Genomic DNA, 20,334 nt, shown 5'->3' with positions numbered 1-20,334 from the left:
AGTAATCTAAAAATGTTTTCCACAAATCAAAGGCTGAATACAATCACAAAACCAAGGGAGAGCATGTTGGGATGTTGTTTTTAATGCAGTTCACGCCATTTATATTTGATTCTCAGATGGTCAAGGAACTATTCTTCATAAACAGCAATATTGAGTGTCTCTTTTTTTTGTAATATAATTTTTATTGAGTTTTCAAAAAGAATACATGAAAAGATAAAAAACTACCCTCCCCCCTCCCCTAACCCTCCCCCCCCCCATATATAGTCCTACCTAAAAAGAAAGAAAAGAGAAAAAAAAAAGAAAGAAAGAAAAGAACCGCCTGGGTATTGGAAGGTTTCCACATGCTCCATGGGATTCAAAATAAATTTGGTATAATTATTCGTTACTTTCCCCAAGGGACCAAGGTCTTTATCGGAGCACTTAAATATGCCATCCTATCTTTTGTAAATAAGGGCGCCAAATATTCAGAGTGTCTCTTAAAATTAATTGATTTACCTTATTTCAAATAACTATCTTGAAAATATTCAAGCAGTAGCAGATTATAATTCAAAACACTGATTAAACTTTTGAAAAATTAAGTCTAACAAATTTTGGAATAAAACTGGGCCAAAGGGAAGGTAGAACTCCTTATTTCAGGCATACATTTCATGAAAACAAATCACGTGAAACAGAACAGAGTGTGTGTTGGGGGGGGGGGGGTCATACAAGTGCAAAAGAGCACGAGGAAAAGCCGTAACAAAGCATTTAGATAAAGGAAAGGGTCCACTGATAGAAGTAATGACAATGCAGGACCAATAAAGCCCAGAAAATGAAAACATAGCAAATTGAAATTAGTTGACTGAAATGGGGCAAGAACATTAAAATGTGGGAGAGAGAAGAGTATAGAAAAGCAGAAGAGAACAGGAAGTCCAGACCATCACTTTCTACAGGGGCACAACTGAGAGCATCCTGACTGGCTGCATCACTGACTGGTATGGGAACTGTACTTCCCTCAATCGCAGGACTCTGTAAACTTCCCACTATTCAGGACATTTACAAAGACAGGTGTATAAAAAGGGCCCGAGTCACCCCAACCACAAACTGTTCCAGCTGCACCATCCGGGAAACAGTACCTCAGCATGAAAGCCCGGACCAACAGGCTCTGGGGCAGCTTCCTTCGCCAGGCCATCAGACTGATTAATTCATGCTGACACAATTGTATTTCTATGTTCAACTGACTGTCCTGTTGTACATACTATTTATTATAAGTTGCACATTGCACAATTAGACAGAGACGCAACGTAAAGATTTTTACTCCTCATGTATATGAAGGATGTAAGTAATAAAGTAATTAAGATGTGGAATCTCACCTCAAGAGTCCACATTCATCCTGTCTGTGAGCAATGTCAGGGGAAACCTGATCTGTGCTGAGACATCAGTCGGTCAGGGTCGACCAGGGATGTTGCGTCCCGGCTGTCTAGCTGCACAAACCAGGGCAGTAAGAGATGGAGAGCAGGCTGTTGCCCTTCAGCAGGCTCCCCCCTCTCTCTGCATTTGATTAATCCAAAGCAACAGCAGAGCTTGGCACCAGCGGCATCGCAGGAGTTGCCCGTCAACATTAAACCCAATGTAGGACTGCCTTAGGAACTCCGGCTCAGGATTTTTCCCCTCGGGGTTTACTCCTGAGGCCTCTCCTATGATTGAATATAGCCGCAGGGCAGCTGAAGCTTGCAATCAGAGCTTTCCTTCTCCTAGCTGAGCTGCCAACCATGGCTGATGGGCCCAATCTGCCTGAAGCAACCAGAAACCCTCCTGTGTTCCTTCTCCTGTCAATAAGAACAGTTCTGCTGGTTTTAGTAGCTAAGCCACATGTGAAGGCCAGGTAGCTGGACTTGGTAGTCAGAGGCAATTTGAGGCGCATGCCATTAGTGGGAGCTTATTCCTACTACTACCCTCAGATAAACAACCTTGAGACCATAAAACATAGGAGCAGAAATAGGCCATTTGGCCCAACAAGTCTGCTCCGCCATTCAATCATGGCTGATCCTTTTCTCCCCCTCCTCAGCCCCACTCCCTGGACTTCTTGTCCGAGACTCCCCCCACCACCACCACGGGAAACAACCTTTCCACATCTACTCTGTCTAAATCTTTCAACATTCGAAAGGTTTCAACGAGACCTCCCCTCATCCTTCTAAATTCCAGCAAGTATAGATCCAGAGCCATCAAATATTCCTCATATGATAACCCTTTCATTCCCGGAATCATCCTTGTGAACTTCCTCTGAACCCTCTCCAATGCCAGTACATGTTTTCTTAAATGAGGAGCCCAAAACTGTACACAATACTCAAGCCGGAGCTTCACCAGTGCCTTATAAATCCTCTTGGGAGTCATGCAAGATTCCCAGAAGGTTAGTTCACAGGCTGAGTCCGTGGTATAGAAGGCAAATGCAATGTTGGCATTTATTTTAAGGGGCATAGAATATAAAAGCAAGAAAATTAGTGGACAGGATGAAGGAAAACCCCCAAGGCATTCTACAAGCATGTGAAGAGCGAGAAGATAAGATGTGAGAGAATAGGACCAATCACGTATGAAAGTGGAAAAGTGTGTATGGAACCGGAGGAGATAGCAGAGGTACTAAATGAGTACTTTGTTTCAGTATTCACTATGGAAAAGGACCTTGGCGATTGCAGGGACGACTTGCAGCGGTCTGAAAAGCTTGAGCATGTAGATATTAAGGAAGAGGATGTGCTGGAGGTTTTGGAAAGCGTCAAGTTGGATAAGTCACCGGGACTGGACAGGATGTACCCCAGGCTACTGTGGGAAGTGAGGGAGGAGATTGCTGAGCCTCTAGTGATGATCTTTGCATCAATGAGGGAAAGGTTCCGGCGGATTGGAGGGTTGCAGATGTTGCTCCCTTATTCAAGAAAGGGAGTAGAGATAGCCCAGGAAATTATAGACTAGTGAGTCTTACTTCAGTGGTTGGTAAGTTGATGGAGAACACCCTGAGAGGCAGGATTTATGAACATTTGGAGAGGCATAATATGATTAGGAATAGTCAGCATGGCTTTGTCACAGGCAGGTCTTGCCTTATCAGCCTGATTGAATTTTTTGAGGATGTGACTAAACACATTAATGAAGGTAGAGCCGTAGATGTAGTGTATATCGATTTTATCAAGGCATTTGATAAGGTACCCCATGCAAGGCTTATTAAGAAAGTAAGGAGGCATGGGATCCAAGGGGACATTGCTTTGTGAATCCAGAACTGGCTTGCCCACAGAAGTTTTAGATGGGTCATATTCTGCATGGAGGTTGGTGACCAGTGGTGTACCTCAGGGATCTGTTCTGGAACCCCTACCCTCTGTGATTTTTATAAATGACCTGGATGAGGAAGTGGAGGGATGGGTTAGTAAATTTGCAGATGACACAAAAGTTGGGGGCGTTGTGGACAGTGTGGAGGGCTGTCAGAGGTTACAGCGGGACATTGATATGATGCAAAACTGGGCTGAGAAATGGCAGATAGAGTTCAACCCTGATAAGTGTGATGTGGTTCATTTTGGTAGGTCAAATATAGGTACTGAGGGGAATGTCAGGGGTAAGTTTTTCACACAGAATGGTAGGTGCATGGAATGCACTGCTGGTGGAAGTGGATACAATAGGGTTTTTAAAGAGCCTCTTAGATAGGTACATGGAGCTTAGAAAAATGGAGGGTTATGTGCTAGGGAAATTCTAGGCAGTCTCTAGAGTAGGTTACATAGTCGGCACAACGTTGGGGGCAAAGGCCTGTAATGTGCTATAAATTTTTATGTTCTATGTTCTAAATATGATGGCAAACTATAGCATTAATGGCAAGACTCCTGGAAGTGTGGTGGATCAGAGGGATCTTGGGGTCCAAGTCCATAGGACACTCAAAGCTGCTATGCAGGTTGACTCTGTGGTTAAGAAGGCCTTCATCAATCGTGGGATTGAACTTAAGAGCTGAGAGGTAACGTTGCAGCTATATAGGACCCTGGTCAGGCACGACTTGGAGTACTGTGCTCATTTCTCGTCCCCTCACTGCAGGAAGTATGTGGAAACTATAGAAAGGGTGCAGAGGAGATTTACAAGGATGTTGTCTGGATTGGGAAACATGCCTTATGAGAATCGGTTGAGTGAACTCGGCCTTTTCTCCTTGGAGCAACGGAGGATGAGAGGTGACCTGACAGAGGTGTACAAGATAACGACAGGCATTGATCATGTGGATAGTCAGAGGCTTTTTCCTAGTGCTAAAATGGCTAGCAGGAGAGGGCACAGCTTTAAGGTGCTTGGAAGTAGGTACAGAAGAGATGTCAGAAGTAAGTTTTTTAGGCAGAGAGCGCTGAGTGCGTGGAATGGGCTGCCAGCGGCGATGGTGGAGGCGGAGATGATAGGGTCTTTTAAGAGACTCCTGGATGGACACATGAAGCTTAGAAAAATAGAGGTCTGAAAAATAGAGCCTCGATAGTTCTAAGGTAAGGACATGTTCGGCACAGCTTTGTGGGCTGAAGGGCCTGTATCGTGCTGTAAGTTTTCTATGTTTCTAAAATAATGCTGAGCCTTTTTAAGACACTGTTCAGGCCGCACTTGGAGTACTTCAACAGTTTTGGGCCCCTTACCTCAGAAAGGATGTATCGTCATTGGAGAGAGTCCAGAGGAGGTTCACGAGGATGATTCCGAGAATGAAGGGGTAATCATATGAGGAGCTTTTGGCAGCTTTGGGCCTGTACTCACTGGAATTTAGAAAAATGCGTGGTGCTGTCATTGAAACCTACCAAATGTTGAAAGGACTAGATAAGGTTGATGTGGACAGAATGTTTCTTTTAGTGGTGGAACCCAGAACTAGAGCACGCGGCCTAAAAATTGAGGGGCAACCTTTTAGAACAGAAGTAAGGAGGAATTCCATCAGTTAAAGAGTGGTGAATCTGTGGAATGCTCCGCCACAGACTGCAGTGGAGGCCAAGTCCATGGGTATATTCAAAGCGAAAGTTGATAATTTCCTGATTGGTCAGGGCATCAAGGGATATGGGGAGAGGGCAGGTGAACGGGGTTGATTAGGATCTGGGATCAGCTATGATGAAATGGCAGAGCGGACTCGATGGGCTGAATGGCCTTATTCTGCTCCTATGTCTTATGGTCTTATCTTTGCCTTTTTACCATCTGTCCTATCCTGAGCCCCTTCACTCAGGTTCCCACCCTCCTGCCAACTTAGTTTAAACCCTCCCAACAGCTCTAATAAACCTGCCTGTGAGAATATTGGTCCCCCTGGGGTTCAGGTGCAACCCGTCACTTTTGAACAGTTTATACGTCCCCCAGAAGAGATCCCAATGATCCAAGAACCTGAAGCCCTGCCTCCTGCACCAGCTTCTCAGCCACGCACTTATCTGCCAAATCATCCTGTTTCTATCCCCACCGGGGCATGGCACAGGTAGCAATCCAGAAATTATGATCTTGGAGGTCTTGCTTCTCAGCTTTCTACCAAGTTCTCTAAATTCTTTTTTCAGGACCTCTTTGCTTTTCCTTCCTATGCCATTGGTACCAATATGTACCAACATATCCAGCTGCCCAAGACGTGCCCACAGCATTTAAGGAACCAGGGGAATCTACCTCAGTTAATAATAACAACGAGTTCATCAACATGTTATGATACAGCATAAAGCTACAGAACATCTTTAGAAATAAAGGTTACAAACCAAAGAGAAACAACAAACAAATGACAAAATCTAAAACTGCAGGATTAAGCCTTCTGGATTAAGCACAATACCTGTAGATGGAGACATTCTCTATGAGTTCATTGGTTATTGTGTCTTCCAACATTATACCTCTAGGCGAAACAGTCAGGGTAACTTTGAGGAATTTCTTTCCACTTGCCTTTGCCTGAAATAATCATTAAAATGGATAAATATTTCATTATTACACAAGTAGAACACTAGACATTCTGGTTAAGATGCTTCATGATATGCTTAATCCCAATTAAAATTTCACATGCTGTAAAATCAGTATTTTTGCACAAATGTATGCAGTGCATTCATTACGTTGTTGCTTTATTTGTGGTGATTACTGTCATAAAATATGATGAGATTTGGTTTTAATAATTGGCACTTTACAACTAAAACTGCTGGTGTTAAATGGAACCAGACACTTTATTGCTGACTTCAGGGAATTGTTTTATATAGTGACAATAACCCATAGTGACAAAGGTTATACATTGCCTTTAAAAAGTATTCACACTGTTCACCCCGCCCCCGGAAGTTTTCATGTTTTTTTGATTTACAATTTTAAATTACAGTGCCTTTTTTGACACTGATCAACAGAAAAAGTCTTTCATGTCAAATTGAAAACAGATCTCCACAAAGTGATCTAAATTCATTACAAATATGAAATACAAAATAAATTATTGCATAAATATTCAACCCCTTCAGGTCAGTATTTAGTAGATGCACCTTTGGCTGCAATTACACCCTGAGTCTGTGTGGATAGGGACCTGTACAGATTGGATAGGTTGCACCTGAACAAGAGGGGGAGCAATATTCTTACAGGTAGGTTCGCTTGCATGGTTCGGGAGGGTTTAAACTAATTTGCAAGGGGGATGGGACCCAGAGCGATAGAGCAGTGAAAGAAGTGCATGGAGTAAAGCCAGATCTAACATATAGAGAGGCTTTGAGGAAAGAGAAGCAGAATAAACAGTGTAAAGGCAGTAAGGTAGAAGGGCTGAAATGTGTGTACCTCAATGCAAGAAGCATCAGGAACAAAGGTGATGAACTGAGAGCTTGGATACATACATGGAATTATGATGTAGTGGCCATGATAGAGACTTGGCTGGCACCAGGGCAGGAATGGATTCTCAATATTCCTGGATTTCAGTGCTGTAAAAGGGATAGAGAGGGTGGAAAAAGGGGAGGAGGGGTGGCATTACTGGTCAGGGATACTATTACAGCTACAGAAAGGGTGGGTAATGTAGCAGGATCCTCTTTTGAGTCAATATGGGTGGAAGTCAGGAACAGAAGGGAGCAGTTACTCTACTGGGGGTATTCTATAGGCCCCCTGGTAGCAGCAGAGATACAGAGGAGCAGATAGGGAGGCAGATTTTGGAAAGGTGCAAAAATAACAGGGTTGTTATCATGGGTGACTTTAACTTCCCTAATATTGATTGGCACCTGATTAGTTCCAAGCGTTTAGATGGGGCAGAATTTGTTAAGTGTGTCCAGGATGGATTCCTGTCACAGTATGTGGCCAGGCCAACTAGGGGGAATGCCATACTAGATCTAGTACTAGGTAATGAACCGGGTCAGGTCACAGATCTCTCAGTAGGTCAGCATCTGGGGGACAGTGACCACCACTCCCTGGCCTTTATAATTATCATGGAAAAGGATAGAATCAAAGAGGACAGGAAAACTTTTAGTTGCGGAAAGGCAAATTATGAGGCTATAAGGCTAGAACTTGCAGGTGTGAATTGGGCTGATGTTTCTGCAGGGAAATATACTATGGACATGTGGTCGATGTTTAGAGATCTCTTGCGGGATGTAAGGGATAAATTTGTCCCAGTGAGGAACATAAAGAATGGTAGGGTGAAGGAACCATGGTTGACAAGTGAAGTGGAAAATCTAGTCAGGTGGAAGAAGGCAGCATACATGAGGTTTAGGAAGCAAGGATCAGATGGGTCTATTGAGGAATATAGGGAAGCAAGAAAGGAGCTTAAGAAGGGGCTGAGAAAAGCAAGAAGGGGGCACGAGAAGGCCTTGGGGAGTAGGGTAAAGGAAAACCCCAAGGAATTCTTCAATTATGTGAAGAAAAAAAGGATGACAGGAGTGAAGGTAGGACCGATTAGAGATAAAGGTAGGAAGATGTGCCTGGAGGCTGTGGAAGTGAGCGAGGTCCTCAATGAATACTTCTCTTCGGTATTCACCAATGACAGGGAACTTGATGATGGTGAGGACAATATGAGTGAGGTTGATGTTCTGGAGCATGTTGATATTAAGGGAGAGGAGGTGTTGGAGTTGTTAAAATACATTAGGACAGATAAGTCCCCGGGGCCTGACGGAATATTCCCCAGGCTGCTCCACGAGGCGAGAGAAGAGATTGCTGAGCCTCTGGTCCTCGTTATCCACAGGAATGGTAACGGAATATTGGAGGGAGGCGAATATTGTTCCCTTGTTCAAAAAAGGTAGTAGGGATAGTCCGGGTAATTATAGACCAGTGAGCCTTACGTCTGTGGTGGGAAAGCTGTTGGAAAAGATTCTTAGAGATAGGATCTATAGGCATTTAGAGAATCATGGTCTGATCAGGGACAGTCAGCATGGCTTTGTGAAGGGCAGATCGTGTCTAACAAGCCTGATAGAGTTCTTTGAGGAGGTGACCAGGCATATAGATGAGGGTAGTGCAGTGGATGTGATCTATATGGATTTTAGTAAGGCATTTGACAAGGTTCCACACGGTAGGCTTATTCAGAAAGTTAGAAGGCATGGGATCCAGGGAAGTTTGGCCAGGTAGATTCAGAATTGGCTTGCCTGCAGAAGGCAGCGGGTGGTGGAGGAGCGAGTACATTCAGATTGGAGGATTGTGACTAGTGGTGTCCCACAAGGATCTGTTCTGGGACCTCTACTTTTCGTGATTTTTATTAACGACCTGGATGTGGGGGTAGAAGGGTGGGTTGGCAAGTTTGTAGACGACAAAAAGGTTGGTGGTGTTGTAGATAGTGTAGAGGATTGTCAAAGATTACACAGAGACAGTGATAGGATGCAGAAGTGGGCTAAGAAGTGGCAGATGGAGTTCAACCCGGAGAAGTGTGAGGTGGTACACTTTGGAAGGACAAACTCCAAGGCAGAGTACAAAGTAAATGGCAGGATACTTGGTAGTGTGGAGGAGCAGAGGGATCTCGGGGTACATGTCCACAGATCCCTGAAAGTTGCCTCACAGGTGGATAGGGTAGTTAAGAAAGCTTATGGGGTGTCAGCTTTCGTAAGTCGAGGGATAGAGTTTAAGAGTCGCGATGTAATGATGCAGCTCTATAAAACTCTGGTTAGGCCACACTTGGAGTACTGTGTCCAGTTCTGGTCACCTCACTATAGGAAGGATGTGGAAGCATTGGAAAGGGTACAGAGGAGATTTACCAGGATGCTGCCTGGTTTAGAAAGTATGCATTATGATCAGAGATTAAGGGAGCTAGGGCTTTACTCTTTGGACAGAAGGAGGATGAGTGGAGACATGATAGAGGTGTACAAAATAATAAGAGGAATAGATCGAGTGGATAGCCAGTGCCTCTTCCCCAGAGCACCACTGCTCAATACAAGAGGACATGGTTTTAAGGTAAGGGGTGGGAAGTTCAAGGGAGATATTAGAGGAAGGTTTTTCACTCAGAGAGTGGTTAGTGCGTGGAATGCACTGCCTGAGTCAGTGGTGGAGGCAGATACACAAGTGAAGTTTAAGAGACTACTAGACAGGTATATGGAGGAATCTAAGGTGGGGGCTTATATGGGAGGCAGGGTTTGAGGGTCGGCACAACATTGTGCGCCGAAGGGCCTGTACTGTGCTGTACTATTCTATGTTCTATGTACTTATAGATTGGGTGAACCAAATTGGTAAAGGTGCTGAGGAAGAGGATTTCTTGGAATATATGCGGGATGGTTTTTTGAACCAACATGTCGAGGAACCAACCAGAGAGCAGGCTATTCTAGACTGGGTATTGAGCAATGAGGAAGCGTTAATTAGCAATCTTGTTGTGAGAGGCCCCTTGGGTAAGAGTGACCATAATATGGTGGAATTCTTCATTAAGATGGAGAGTGACATAGTTAATTCAGAAACAAAGGTTCTGAACTTAAAGAAGGGTAACTTTGAAGGTGTGAGACGTGAATTAGCTAAGATAGACTGGCAAATGACACTTAAAGGGTTGACGGTGGATATGCAATGGCAAGCATTTAAAGATCGCATGGATGAACTACAACAATTGTTCATCCCAGTTTGGCAAAAGTATAAATCAGGGAAGGTAGTGCACCCGTGGCTGACAAGGGAAATTAGGGATAGTATCAATTCCAAAGAAGAAGCATACAAATTAGCCAGTAAAAGTGGCTCACCTGAGGACTGGGAGAAATTCAGAGTCCAGCAGAGGAGGACAAAGGGCTTAATTAGGAAAGGGAAGTGCAAGAAACTACTTAAGAAAGAAATCAGGAGGGCTAAAAGAAGACATGAGGTTGCCTTGGCAGTCAAAGTGAAGGATAATCCAAAGAGCTTTTACAGGTATATTAAGAGCAAAAGGATTGTAAGGGATAAAATTGGTCCTCTTGAAGATCAGAGTGGCCGGCTATGTGCGGAACCAAAGGAAATGGGGGAGGTTTTTTGCGTCTGTATTTACTAAGGAAACTGGCATGAAGTCTATGGAATTAAGGGAAACAAGTAGTGAGATCATGGAAACTGTACAGATCGAAAAGGAGGAGGTCCTTGCTGTCTTGAGGAAAATTAAAGTGGATAAATCCCCAGGACCTGACAGGGTGTTCCCTCGGACCTTGAAGGAGACTAGTGCTGAAATTGCAGGGGCCCTGGCAGAAATATTTAAAATGTCGCTGTCTACAGGTGAGGTGCCGGAGGATTGGAGAGTGGCTCATGTTGTTCTGTTGTTTTAAAAAGGATCGAAAAGTAATCCGGGAAATTATAGGCCAGTAAGTTTAACGTCGGTAGTAGGTAAGTTATTGGAGGGAGTACTAAGAGACAGAATCTACAAGCATTTGGATAGACAGGGACTTATTAGGGAGAGTCAACATGGCTTTGTGCATGGTAGGTCATGTTTGACCAATCTATTGGAGTTTTTCGAGGAGGTTACCAGGAAAGTGGATGAAGGGAAGGCAGTGGGTATTGTCTACATGGACTTCAGTAAGGCCTTTGACAAGGTCCCGCATGGGAGGTTAGTTAGGAAAATTCAGTCGCTAGGTATACATGGAGAGGTGGTAAATTAGATTAGACATTGGCTCAATGGAAGAAGCCAAAGAGTGGTAGTAGAGAATTGCTTCTCCGAGTGGAGGCCTGTGACTAGTGGTGTGCCACAGGGATCAGTGCTGGGTCCATTGTTATTTGTCATCTATATCAATGATCTGGATGATAATGTAGTAAATTGGATCAGCAAATTTGCTGATGATACAAAGATTGGAGGTGTAGTAGACAGTGAGGAAGGTTTTCAGAGCCTGCAGAGGGACTTGGATCAGCTGGAAAAATGGGCTGAAAAATGGCAGATGGAGTTTAATACACACAAGTGTGAGGTATTGCATGTTGGAAGGACAAACCAAGGTAGAACATACAGGGTTAATGGTAAGGCACTGAGGAGTGCAGTGGAACAGAGGGATCTGGGAATACAGATACAAAATTCCCTAAAAGTGGCGTCACAGGTAGATAGGGTCGTAAAGAGAGCTTTTGGTACATTGGCCTTTATTAATCAAAGTATTGAGTATAAGAGCTGGAATGTTATGATGAGGTTGTATAAGGCATTGGTGAGGCGGATTCTGGAGAATTGTGTTCAGTTTTGGTCACCAAATTACAGGAAGAATATAAATAAGGTTGAAAGAGTGCAGAGAAGGTTTACAAGGATGTTGCCGGGACTTGAGAAACTCAGTTACAGAGAAAGGTTGAATACGTTAGAACTTTATTCCCAGGAGCATAGAAGAATGAGGGGAGATTTGATAGAGGTACATAAAATTATGATGGGTATTGATAGAGTGAATGCAAGCAGGCATTTTCCACTGAGGCAAGGGGAGAAAAAAACCAGAGGACATGGGTTAAGGGTGAGGGGGGAAAAGTTTAAAGGGAACATTGGGGGGGCTTCTTCACACAGAGAGTGGTGGGAGTATGGAATGGGCTGCCAGACGAGGCGGCAAATGCGGGTTCTTTTTTTCACATTTAAGAATGAATTGGACAGATACATGGATGGGAGGTGTATGGAGGGATATGGTCCGTGTGCAAGTCAGTGGGACTAGGCAGAAAATGGTTCGGCACAGCCAAGAAGGGCCAAAAGGCCTACTTCTGTGCTGTAGTTTCTATGGTTCTATGGTTCTATGGAAAAAAGATTATGAGAGAAAACTGGCAGGGAACATAAAAACTGACTGTAAAAGCTTTTATAGATATGTGAAAAGAAAAAGATTGGTTAAGACAAATGTAGGTCCCCTACAGACAGAAACAGGTGAATTGATTATGGGGAGTAAGGACATGACAGACCAATTGAATAACTACATTGGTTCTGTCTTCACTAAGGAGGACATAAATAATCTTCTGGAAATACTAGGGGACAGAGGGTCCAGTGAGATGGAGGAACTGAGGGAAATACATGTTAGTAGGGAAGTGGTGTTAGGTAAATTGAAGGGATTAAAGGCAGATAAATCCCCAGGGCCAGATGGTCTGCATCCCAGAGTGCTTAAGGAAGTAGCCCAAGAAATAGTGGATGCATTAGTGATAATTTTTCAAAACTCTTTAGATTCTGGACTAGTCCCTGAGGATTGAAGGGTGGTTAATGTAACCCCACTTTTTAAAAAAGGATGGAGAGAGAAACCGGGAAATTATTGACCGGTTAGCCTAACATCGGTAGTGGGGAAAATGCTAGAGTCAGTTATCAAAGATGTGATAACAGCACATTTGGAAAGCTGTGAAATCATCGGACGAATCTCATAGAATTTTTTGAGGATGTAACTAGTAGAGTGGATAGGGAAGAACCAGTGGATGTGGTATATTTGGATTTTCAAAAGGCTTTTGACAAGGTCCCACACAGGAGATTAGTGTGCAAACTTAAAGCACACGGTATTGGGGGTAAGGTATTGATGTGGATAGAGAATTGGTTGGCAGACAGGAAGCAAAGAGTGGGAATAAACGGGACCTTTTCAGAATGGCAGGCAGTGACTAGTAGGGTACTGCAAGGCTCAGTGCTTGGACCCCAGTTGTTTACAATATATATTAATGACTTAGATGAGGGAATTAAATGCAGCATCTCCAAGTTTGCGGATGACACGAAGATGGGCGGCAGTGTTAGCTGTGAGGAGGATGCTAAGAGGATGCAGGGTGACTTGGATAGGTTGGGTGAGTGGGCAAATTCATGGCAAATGCAATTTAATGTGGATAAATGTGAGGTTATCCACTTTGGTGGCAAAAACAGGAAAACAGATTATTATCTGAATGGTGGCCGATTAGGAAAAGGGGAGGTGCAACGAGACCTGGGTGTCATTATACACCAGTCATTGAAAGTGGACATGCAGGTACAGCGGGCGGTGAAAAAGGCGAACGGTATGCTGGCATTTATAGCGAGAGGATTCGAGTACAGGAGCAGGAAGGTACTACTGCAGTTGTACAAGGCCTTGGTGAGACCACACCTGGAGTATTGTGTGCAGTTTTGGTCCCCTAATCTGAGGAAAGACATTCTCGCCATAGAGGGAGTACAAAGAAGGTTCACCAGATTGATTCCTGGGATGGCAGGACTGTCATATGATGAAAGACTGGATTGACTAGGCTTATACTCGTTGGAATTCAGAAGATTGAGGGGGGATCTTATTGAAACGTATAAGATTCTATAGGGATTGGACAAGCTAGATGCAGGAAGATTGTTCCCGATGTTGGGGAAGTCCAGAACGAGGGGTCAGTTTGAGGATAAAGGGGAAGCCTTTTAGGACCGAGATGAGGAAAAACTTCTTCACACAGAGAGTGGTGAATCTGTGGAATTCTCTGCCACAGGAAACAGTTGAGGCCAGTTCATTAGCTATATTTAAGAGGGAGTTAGATATTGCCCTTGTGGCTAAAGGGATCGGGGGTATGGAGGGAAGCCTGGTACAGGGTTCTGAGTTGGATGATCAGCCATGATCATATTGAGTGGCGATGCAGGCTCGAAGGGCCGAATGGCCTACTCCTGCACCTATTTTCTATGTTTCTATGTCTGATGGCCAAAAACCTCAATTTTGGTTTCATTTCATCAGACCGTAGAACCTTCTTCCAGCTGACTTCAGAGTCTCCCACATGCCTTCTGACAAACTCTAGCTAGATTTCAAGTAAGTGTTTTTCAACAGTGTCTTTCTCGTTGTCACTCTCCTATAAAGTTGCGATTGGTGAAGCACCCGAGCAACTGTTGTTGTATGCGCAGTCTCCCCCATCTCAGCCACTGAAGCTTGTTACACCTCCAAAGATGTCATCCATCTCTTGGTGGCCTCCCTCACTAGTCCCCTTCATGCACAGTCACTCAGTTTTTGATGGCGGACTGCACTATGCAGATTTACAGCTGCGTCATATTCTTGCCATTTCTTGAGATTAACTGTACTCCAAGGGATATTCAGTGACTCGGAAATTTTCTTGTATCCATCTCCTGACTTGTGCTTTTAATAAAATTTTTGCAGAGTTGCTTGGAGTGTTCTTTTGCCTTCATGGCATAGTTTTCGCCAGGGTACTGACTCACCAGCAGTTAGACTTTCCAAATACAGGTGTATTTTTACTACAGTCAGTTGAAACACCTTGACTGCCATTTAACAAATTATGTGACTTCTAAAACCAATTGGCTGCACCAGTGATGATTTGATGTGTCATATTAAAGGGGGTGAATACTTACGCCATCAATTATTTTATGTTTTATATTTGAATGAATTTAGATTACTTTGTACAGATATTTTCACTTTGATACAAGTCTTCTTCTATTGATCAGCATCAGAAAGCCAAATTAAATCTACTGTGACTCAATGTTGTAAAAACAATACAATGTGAAAACTTCCAAGGAGGAGGGGTGAATACTCTTTCTAGGCATTGTACATATCAAGCTCCTTATTGTGAAAATCGTGGTTTTTAAAGCGATTACATTGATTGTCAAATAGTACATTAACTGCACTCAGGGTAGAGTCAGGGTACTCTAAATCCTACACTTTTATTAAAGAATGGGTCACAATGCCACTATTTAACAAGTTTAATGTCTAGTTGACTAAGATAAGAAGCATCAGATTTTAACTTGACACAAGAGAGTCTCATTCACATTTATGACTGACAATTAGGCTTTGCAATTAGATTTTTAAAATGGTATAATAATGCTAAAATGAACTTACAGACGTCGGTGATTGGGCTCTATACCAAGAACATTAATAGAGTCATAGAAAACTACAGCACAGAAACAGGCCCTTTGGCCCATTTAGTCCATGCTGAACCATTTAAATTGCCTGGTCCCATTGACCTGCACCTGAACCATAGTCCTCCATATCTCTCCCATTGATGTATCTATCCAAACTTCTCTTATACATTGAAATAGAAATCGCATCCACCACTTGCGCTGACAGCTCTTCCAACTCTCTCACCACCCTCTGAGAGAAGCCTCCCCTCAAGCTCCCCTAAACATTTCACTTTTACACTTAATCCATGAGTTCTAGTTGTAGTCTCACCCAACCTCAGTGGAAAATCCTACTTCCATTTACCCTATCTATACCCTCATAATTTTGTGTACCTCTATCAAATCTCCCCTCAATCTTCTACATTCTAGGGAATAATGTTCCCACCTGTTTAATCCTTCCTTATAACTTCGATCCAGCAACACCCTTGTAAATTTTCTCTATACTCTTTCAACCTTATTTACATTTTTCCTGTAGGTAGGTTACCAAAACTGCACACAATACACCAAATTAGGCCTCATCAACGTCTTATACAACTTCAACAAAACAATCCATCTCCTATACTCAATAATAATAGTAAATAGTCTGGAAATTAGTAGGCTTGTTACCCCATGGAAGCTTAAAATGTACACATCAAATTATCCTCAACATAGGAAATAGGATCAATGTCTTGTATGCTACAAGAAATCAACTGGTAGTACAATAAATACACAAATTGCACATGAGACTTCAACTGAGTTTTCTCGAAGATTGAAATAGATTTATAATCAAAAATATGTTTTGCAAAGACTGTAATATGTAATTCTCTATTAAATTCCTTTCCTTGGACTCAGATTCAGCCACATTCCACTCATGAAATTAATTCTTATAGAGCCACACAGCACAGAAACAGATTTTTTCAGTCCATCATGTTCACATTATTTAAGTACCCAAATACACTAATCCTATTTACTAACACTTAGTAAGTAGATTCAAGTACTGACCTAGATACTTCTTAAATGTTGTGTTTCTGACTCCATCATCCAATTAACCCATATCATCCAGACTCTCACTGCCCATGGAAAAATTCTTCCTCATCCACTCTAAATTTCTTAGCCCTCATAGTAAAGCTATCCCCTCTAACTTTAGAGACCTCTGCTATGGAGAATTGTTTCCTTTCATCTACTCTGTCTAAGACCAACATAATTTTGCATTTATTTTTCAAGTTTTTCTTCAGCCTTGTCATTTTCAGGGAAAACTATCTCAATCTTTCCTCATAACTGACAATATACTATCTTTTGTACCCTCCCCAGTGCCATCACATCCTTCTTAAAGTGCAATGACCAAAATCGTACTCAATATTCCAGCTGTGGTCCAACTTGTGTTTGATAAACTTACTCAATTAATTCCTTGTTCTAATATTCAATCCCTACACTAATAAAGACATGTATCCTATATTACCTAATCCAGGTGTGCTGCCATTTTCAGATCAAAGGCCTTTTTGAAGTTCATGTAAACTATGGCAACTGCTCTGTCCTCTACAGTACATTCCATTACCACTTGAAAAATTCTAATTAATCAGGCAGGATCTTCCCCTAACAAAACGACAGTAACTATCCTTGATTAATCACTAACTTTCCAAGTGCAGATTAATCCTTTCCCTCAGAAATATTTCCAATAACTTCCCTAGACCAGCATTTAGACTCAAAGGCTGTAATTACTTGGCTTATCCCTGTGGATACTTCTTAAATAAAATTACCATACTTCCTGTCCTCCAGTTATCTACTGCCTCACTTGTGGCCAGCAAAGATTTAAAACCTCTGTCAAGTCCACAACAATCTCTTCCCTTGCCTCTCATAACAGCTAGGAATACACCTCATCAAGCCCTAGGGCGTTATCCACCTTTAATGACACTATATATCTAATACACGTTCTGGAATTTAACCATCCCGTTCCTTGTTTTTCCTCCATGGGTGAATAAAGGCAAGAAGTATTCTTTTAAACCCCAACTAACAACTTCTGGTTCCCACACACATTGCCCTTGATTGCTATGGGTTGAACTCTTTCCGTGGTTGTCCAAAATATGCTGATGACGTATTTGGCAATTTTCTAAAATCTTGTTTGTCACTGATACTTTGTGCTGCTGTTTGTCACCCTATTTATTTTTTCTTAAAGTATTCTCTACACTTTTTATACACTTGATGAGTTCAGTTCTCCATACCTGCCATGTGTTTTTTTTCTTCAATCCAGCCCTATATAACACTCAATGTCCAGGATTTCTAGTGCACGTGCCAATAGGAACACATTGGACCTGAATTCTCATTATTTCACTTTTGAATGCTACTCACTTATTGAATGTAAACTTCCCTGCAAGTGGCTCCAACCAATCTACTTTGCCAGGTCTTACCGTGTAATATTGAAATCTGCCTTTCCTCAGTCCAGGGTTTTAATTTCAGACCATCCTTAGCCCTTTTCTAATGATCTTGAACCCTGCAGTTATTGTCATCATCTCCAAAATGTTCTCCCACTGACACACTAGTACTTGCCAAGCTATATTCACCAGTGTTAGATTCACTATTGCCTCATCTCCAGTAGAAAAATGTGTCTCCTGTAGCCACTTTAAAAAAACCACTCCTCTAATAATTCCAATAATTAAATAAACATAACATAAATTTTGTTCATGTTATCATGAACTGACTCCGTGTTGCTAATAAATAACAACCAACAAATATGAGGACTTGTGAATTTATCCATAAACTCTTAGCATACCTAAATCCATCCATAGCATTGTAATGGTGTTCATTTCAGCCCAACTATAGGAGGCAGTCCCTTGATCATAGTTCGCACCCCCAAGAATGCAGCACAATCTTCTATTCCAATAACCTTTGATTTAATGTTGGAAATGTAGCAGCTGTGCTTTAGTTGATCATCCATTTTATTATCTCTGCATCAATTAATACTATTCTGTGATATTTTAAGGAAAGAGTTTCTTATAAGTCATTTTACATATAAATATTCCTAAATTAATCTTAAGAATGAAGGTGAAGAACACATATTCCTATAAGTAGGTTATCTTCCTAAGCAGCTACGAGACCATTTATCATTAGTAATTGGGACAGTTGCTGCACTGTTTTATCCATTAGTTCATGAAATTGGTTTGACAAGAGTTTACTTAAAGCTGAACTAGTGAAAAAAATTGCCATCCAATAATTCAATGGACTGTCACTATCTGTAAATCAATGAAAATGGTTTCTTTTTCCAACAAGACAAAAGTTGACATTTACACTTGCTGATGAATTTTGCATTAATTAATGTAATATTTTGACTCAAGTACATATAATGCCAAATTCTAGGCCTGCAAAACAGAATGTTATTTTGTTTGTGTGTAGTTTTTACTGATACTGCAGTTTTTCACTGATACTGCAAGAAAATGAATCTCAGGATGACATATGGTGACATATACAGTACATACTTTGACAATAAATTTACTTTGAAATTAGAGGTTCTATAAAAAGAAAGCACACCAAACAAAATTCTGCGGTGTGCCATTAGTGAAACTCTTCCTCAGATCATGCACCATATTTAGAAATGTTCAGTATTTATAATGAACAGTCTCTAATATTAAACAGATTATATGAACAAAGGTACAGACAGTAAGGTTTACATGGGTGGGGTTAGTTAAGGGCTCAGAGTTGTAAGAACTCATAAAACTCAAGAGTTATATAGCTAGAGGGAGACTACAGAGATGGGAGTTGGGTTACTCACACTGCATTCCATCATTGAGGGACAGATTACAGGTGAACCTCATTATGGTTAGACCATCTGAGCAAGAAGCCCGTCAGTGTTTCAGAAGCAGTACAGCTCAATGGAATTATTGTTTCTTGTCACCCTCAACATAAGAAATTATATTAAATCAGAGGAAAAAGAAAACATAATTTATCTATCTCTGAAAGCATTGCACCCTCAAAGGTAAACTCTAAAGGCTACGTGCAATCTGTTCACATTATCTCAAAGTGTTCACATTATCTTCTCAGATAAAAGATACAATTCCCACTCAAGTCAGTAAGTTTCCTGATACCCTCAACAACCACCTTACATTGTGGCATCAGATTTACCTGAGAATGCCTCATGTTCCTGTACCTGTCTTAAATATATGTAAATAAGAGAGGCCTTGGCAGGGACAGTAATGTAAAGAATCTTACACCCATGTGTGCAACCACCAGATATTTAAAATAGCTCATTGAAATTGGAGCCATAATTAGTGGGAGATCAGTGCTCACCGATACAGTGACGAGCATGTGTCTGGCACAACTGTACACCAATGCTGTCCAGTGACAGATCTTTATCCACCAGAACAGTACTCCAGTCTTATACAATGGCAGAGACATATCCATGTTACAGATCCACCAGTACAGTAACACGGGATCTAGAGTTGGATATGGACCTGGACCTGGATGTTAGCTCAATAGATTGGACTGAACCAAATAAATCTTAAATTCTTTCAGAGAAACTAACGGTAATGTAATTGCAACCATACAGTATACTCCTAATGCCAACCATTGAGTAAAGTCTTTTAAACGATGTCAGCAAAATAGCGTTACCACAGTAATTATCCGCCTAATGGCTGCAGCCGCCATCCCTTCCCCCTTTGGCTGGTCCACTGCCGTCACACCGAGGTATTTAAGGTGAAAAGCCATCCCTTCTTGTAGAGTTTCTTTTGTGTCAGTCCAGTTTTCTGACAACTCTGAAAAAGAGGGAAGGAAAGTTATAGGCACATTTCTGAGAAAATTAGCTGAAATAGCAAGGGATTTCATCCCTCTGAGGTTTACTGGAGAGAATCAGCCTATACAAAGTACCGCAGGCACGTGAACCTTAACATGCAACACACCAGCCTATAGTGGAGCCATCCCAGATAATGTTTTAGTATCAGCGATTATGCATCACTCAGATTTAGTACAACAACAGAAATGAACAATTAGATTAAGTGTGAATATCCCCGTTGGGAAGAGGTCGATTAAGCCAGGATGTAAGCAGCTACTCCACATCATGGGAGTGGGAGGCAAAGAAAGCAAAGAAACTGAAGGTTGAGAGCAAATCTAATGTTCTAGATTTCAAGATGGAAACGGGGTGAATGATGTAGATGTTGGATAAACTGATTAAAACTGTAAAGTGGAAGAGAGATTATTTAATTAGCCAATTTAAACTAATTCATGGATTATGAGCAATATTAGCTACTTAGATGTATTGTGGTTCCTTAAGGCTTTTA

General features: G+C 41.9%; 1 protein-coding gene across 5 annotated transcripts in view; it reads right to left on the bottom strand.

Moving 5' to 3' along the window:
* si:dkey-71h2.2 (low density lipoprotein receptor adapter protein 1) overlaps positions 1-20,334 on the bottom strand; it is a 135,580-nt gene that overhangs the window by 38,696 nt on the left and 76,550 nt on the right. For all 5 annotated transcript variants that reach the window (XM_063035338.1, XM_063035365.1, XM_063035355.1 and 2 more), the window contains exons 2-3: positions 19,670-19,812; positions 5,756-5,868 (exon numbers count right to left, since the gene is read on the bottom strand). In XM_063035338.1, coding sequence (XP_062891408.1) covers positions 5,756-5,868; positions 19,670-19,812 — 256 coding nt within the window. The remainder of the gene's footprint in view (positions 1-5,755; positions 5,869-19,669; positions 19,813-20,334) is intronic.

This window comes from Mobula hypostoma, chromosome 2 (genome assembly GCF_963921235.1).
Source record: "Mobula hypostoma chromosome 2, sMobHyp1.1, whole genome shotgun sequence".
Classification (NCBI taxonomy): domain Eukaryota; kingdom Metazoa; phylum Chordata; class Chondrichthyes; order Myliobatiformes; family Myliobatidae; genus Mobula; species Mobula hypostoma.
The sequence above is the reverse complement of the archived record's forward strand: the minus strand, read 5'-3'. Positions and strand labels throughout refer to the sequence as shown.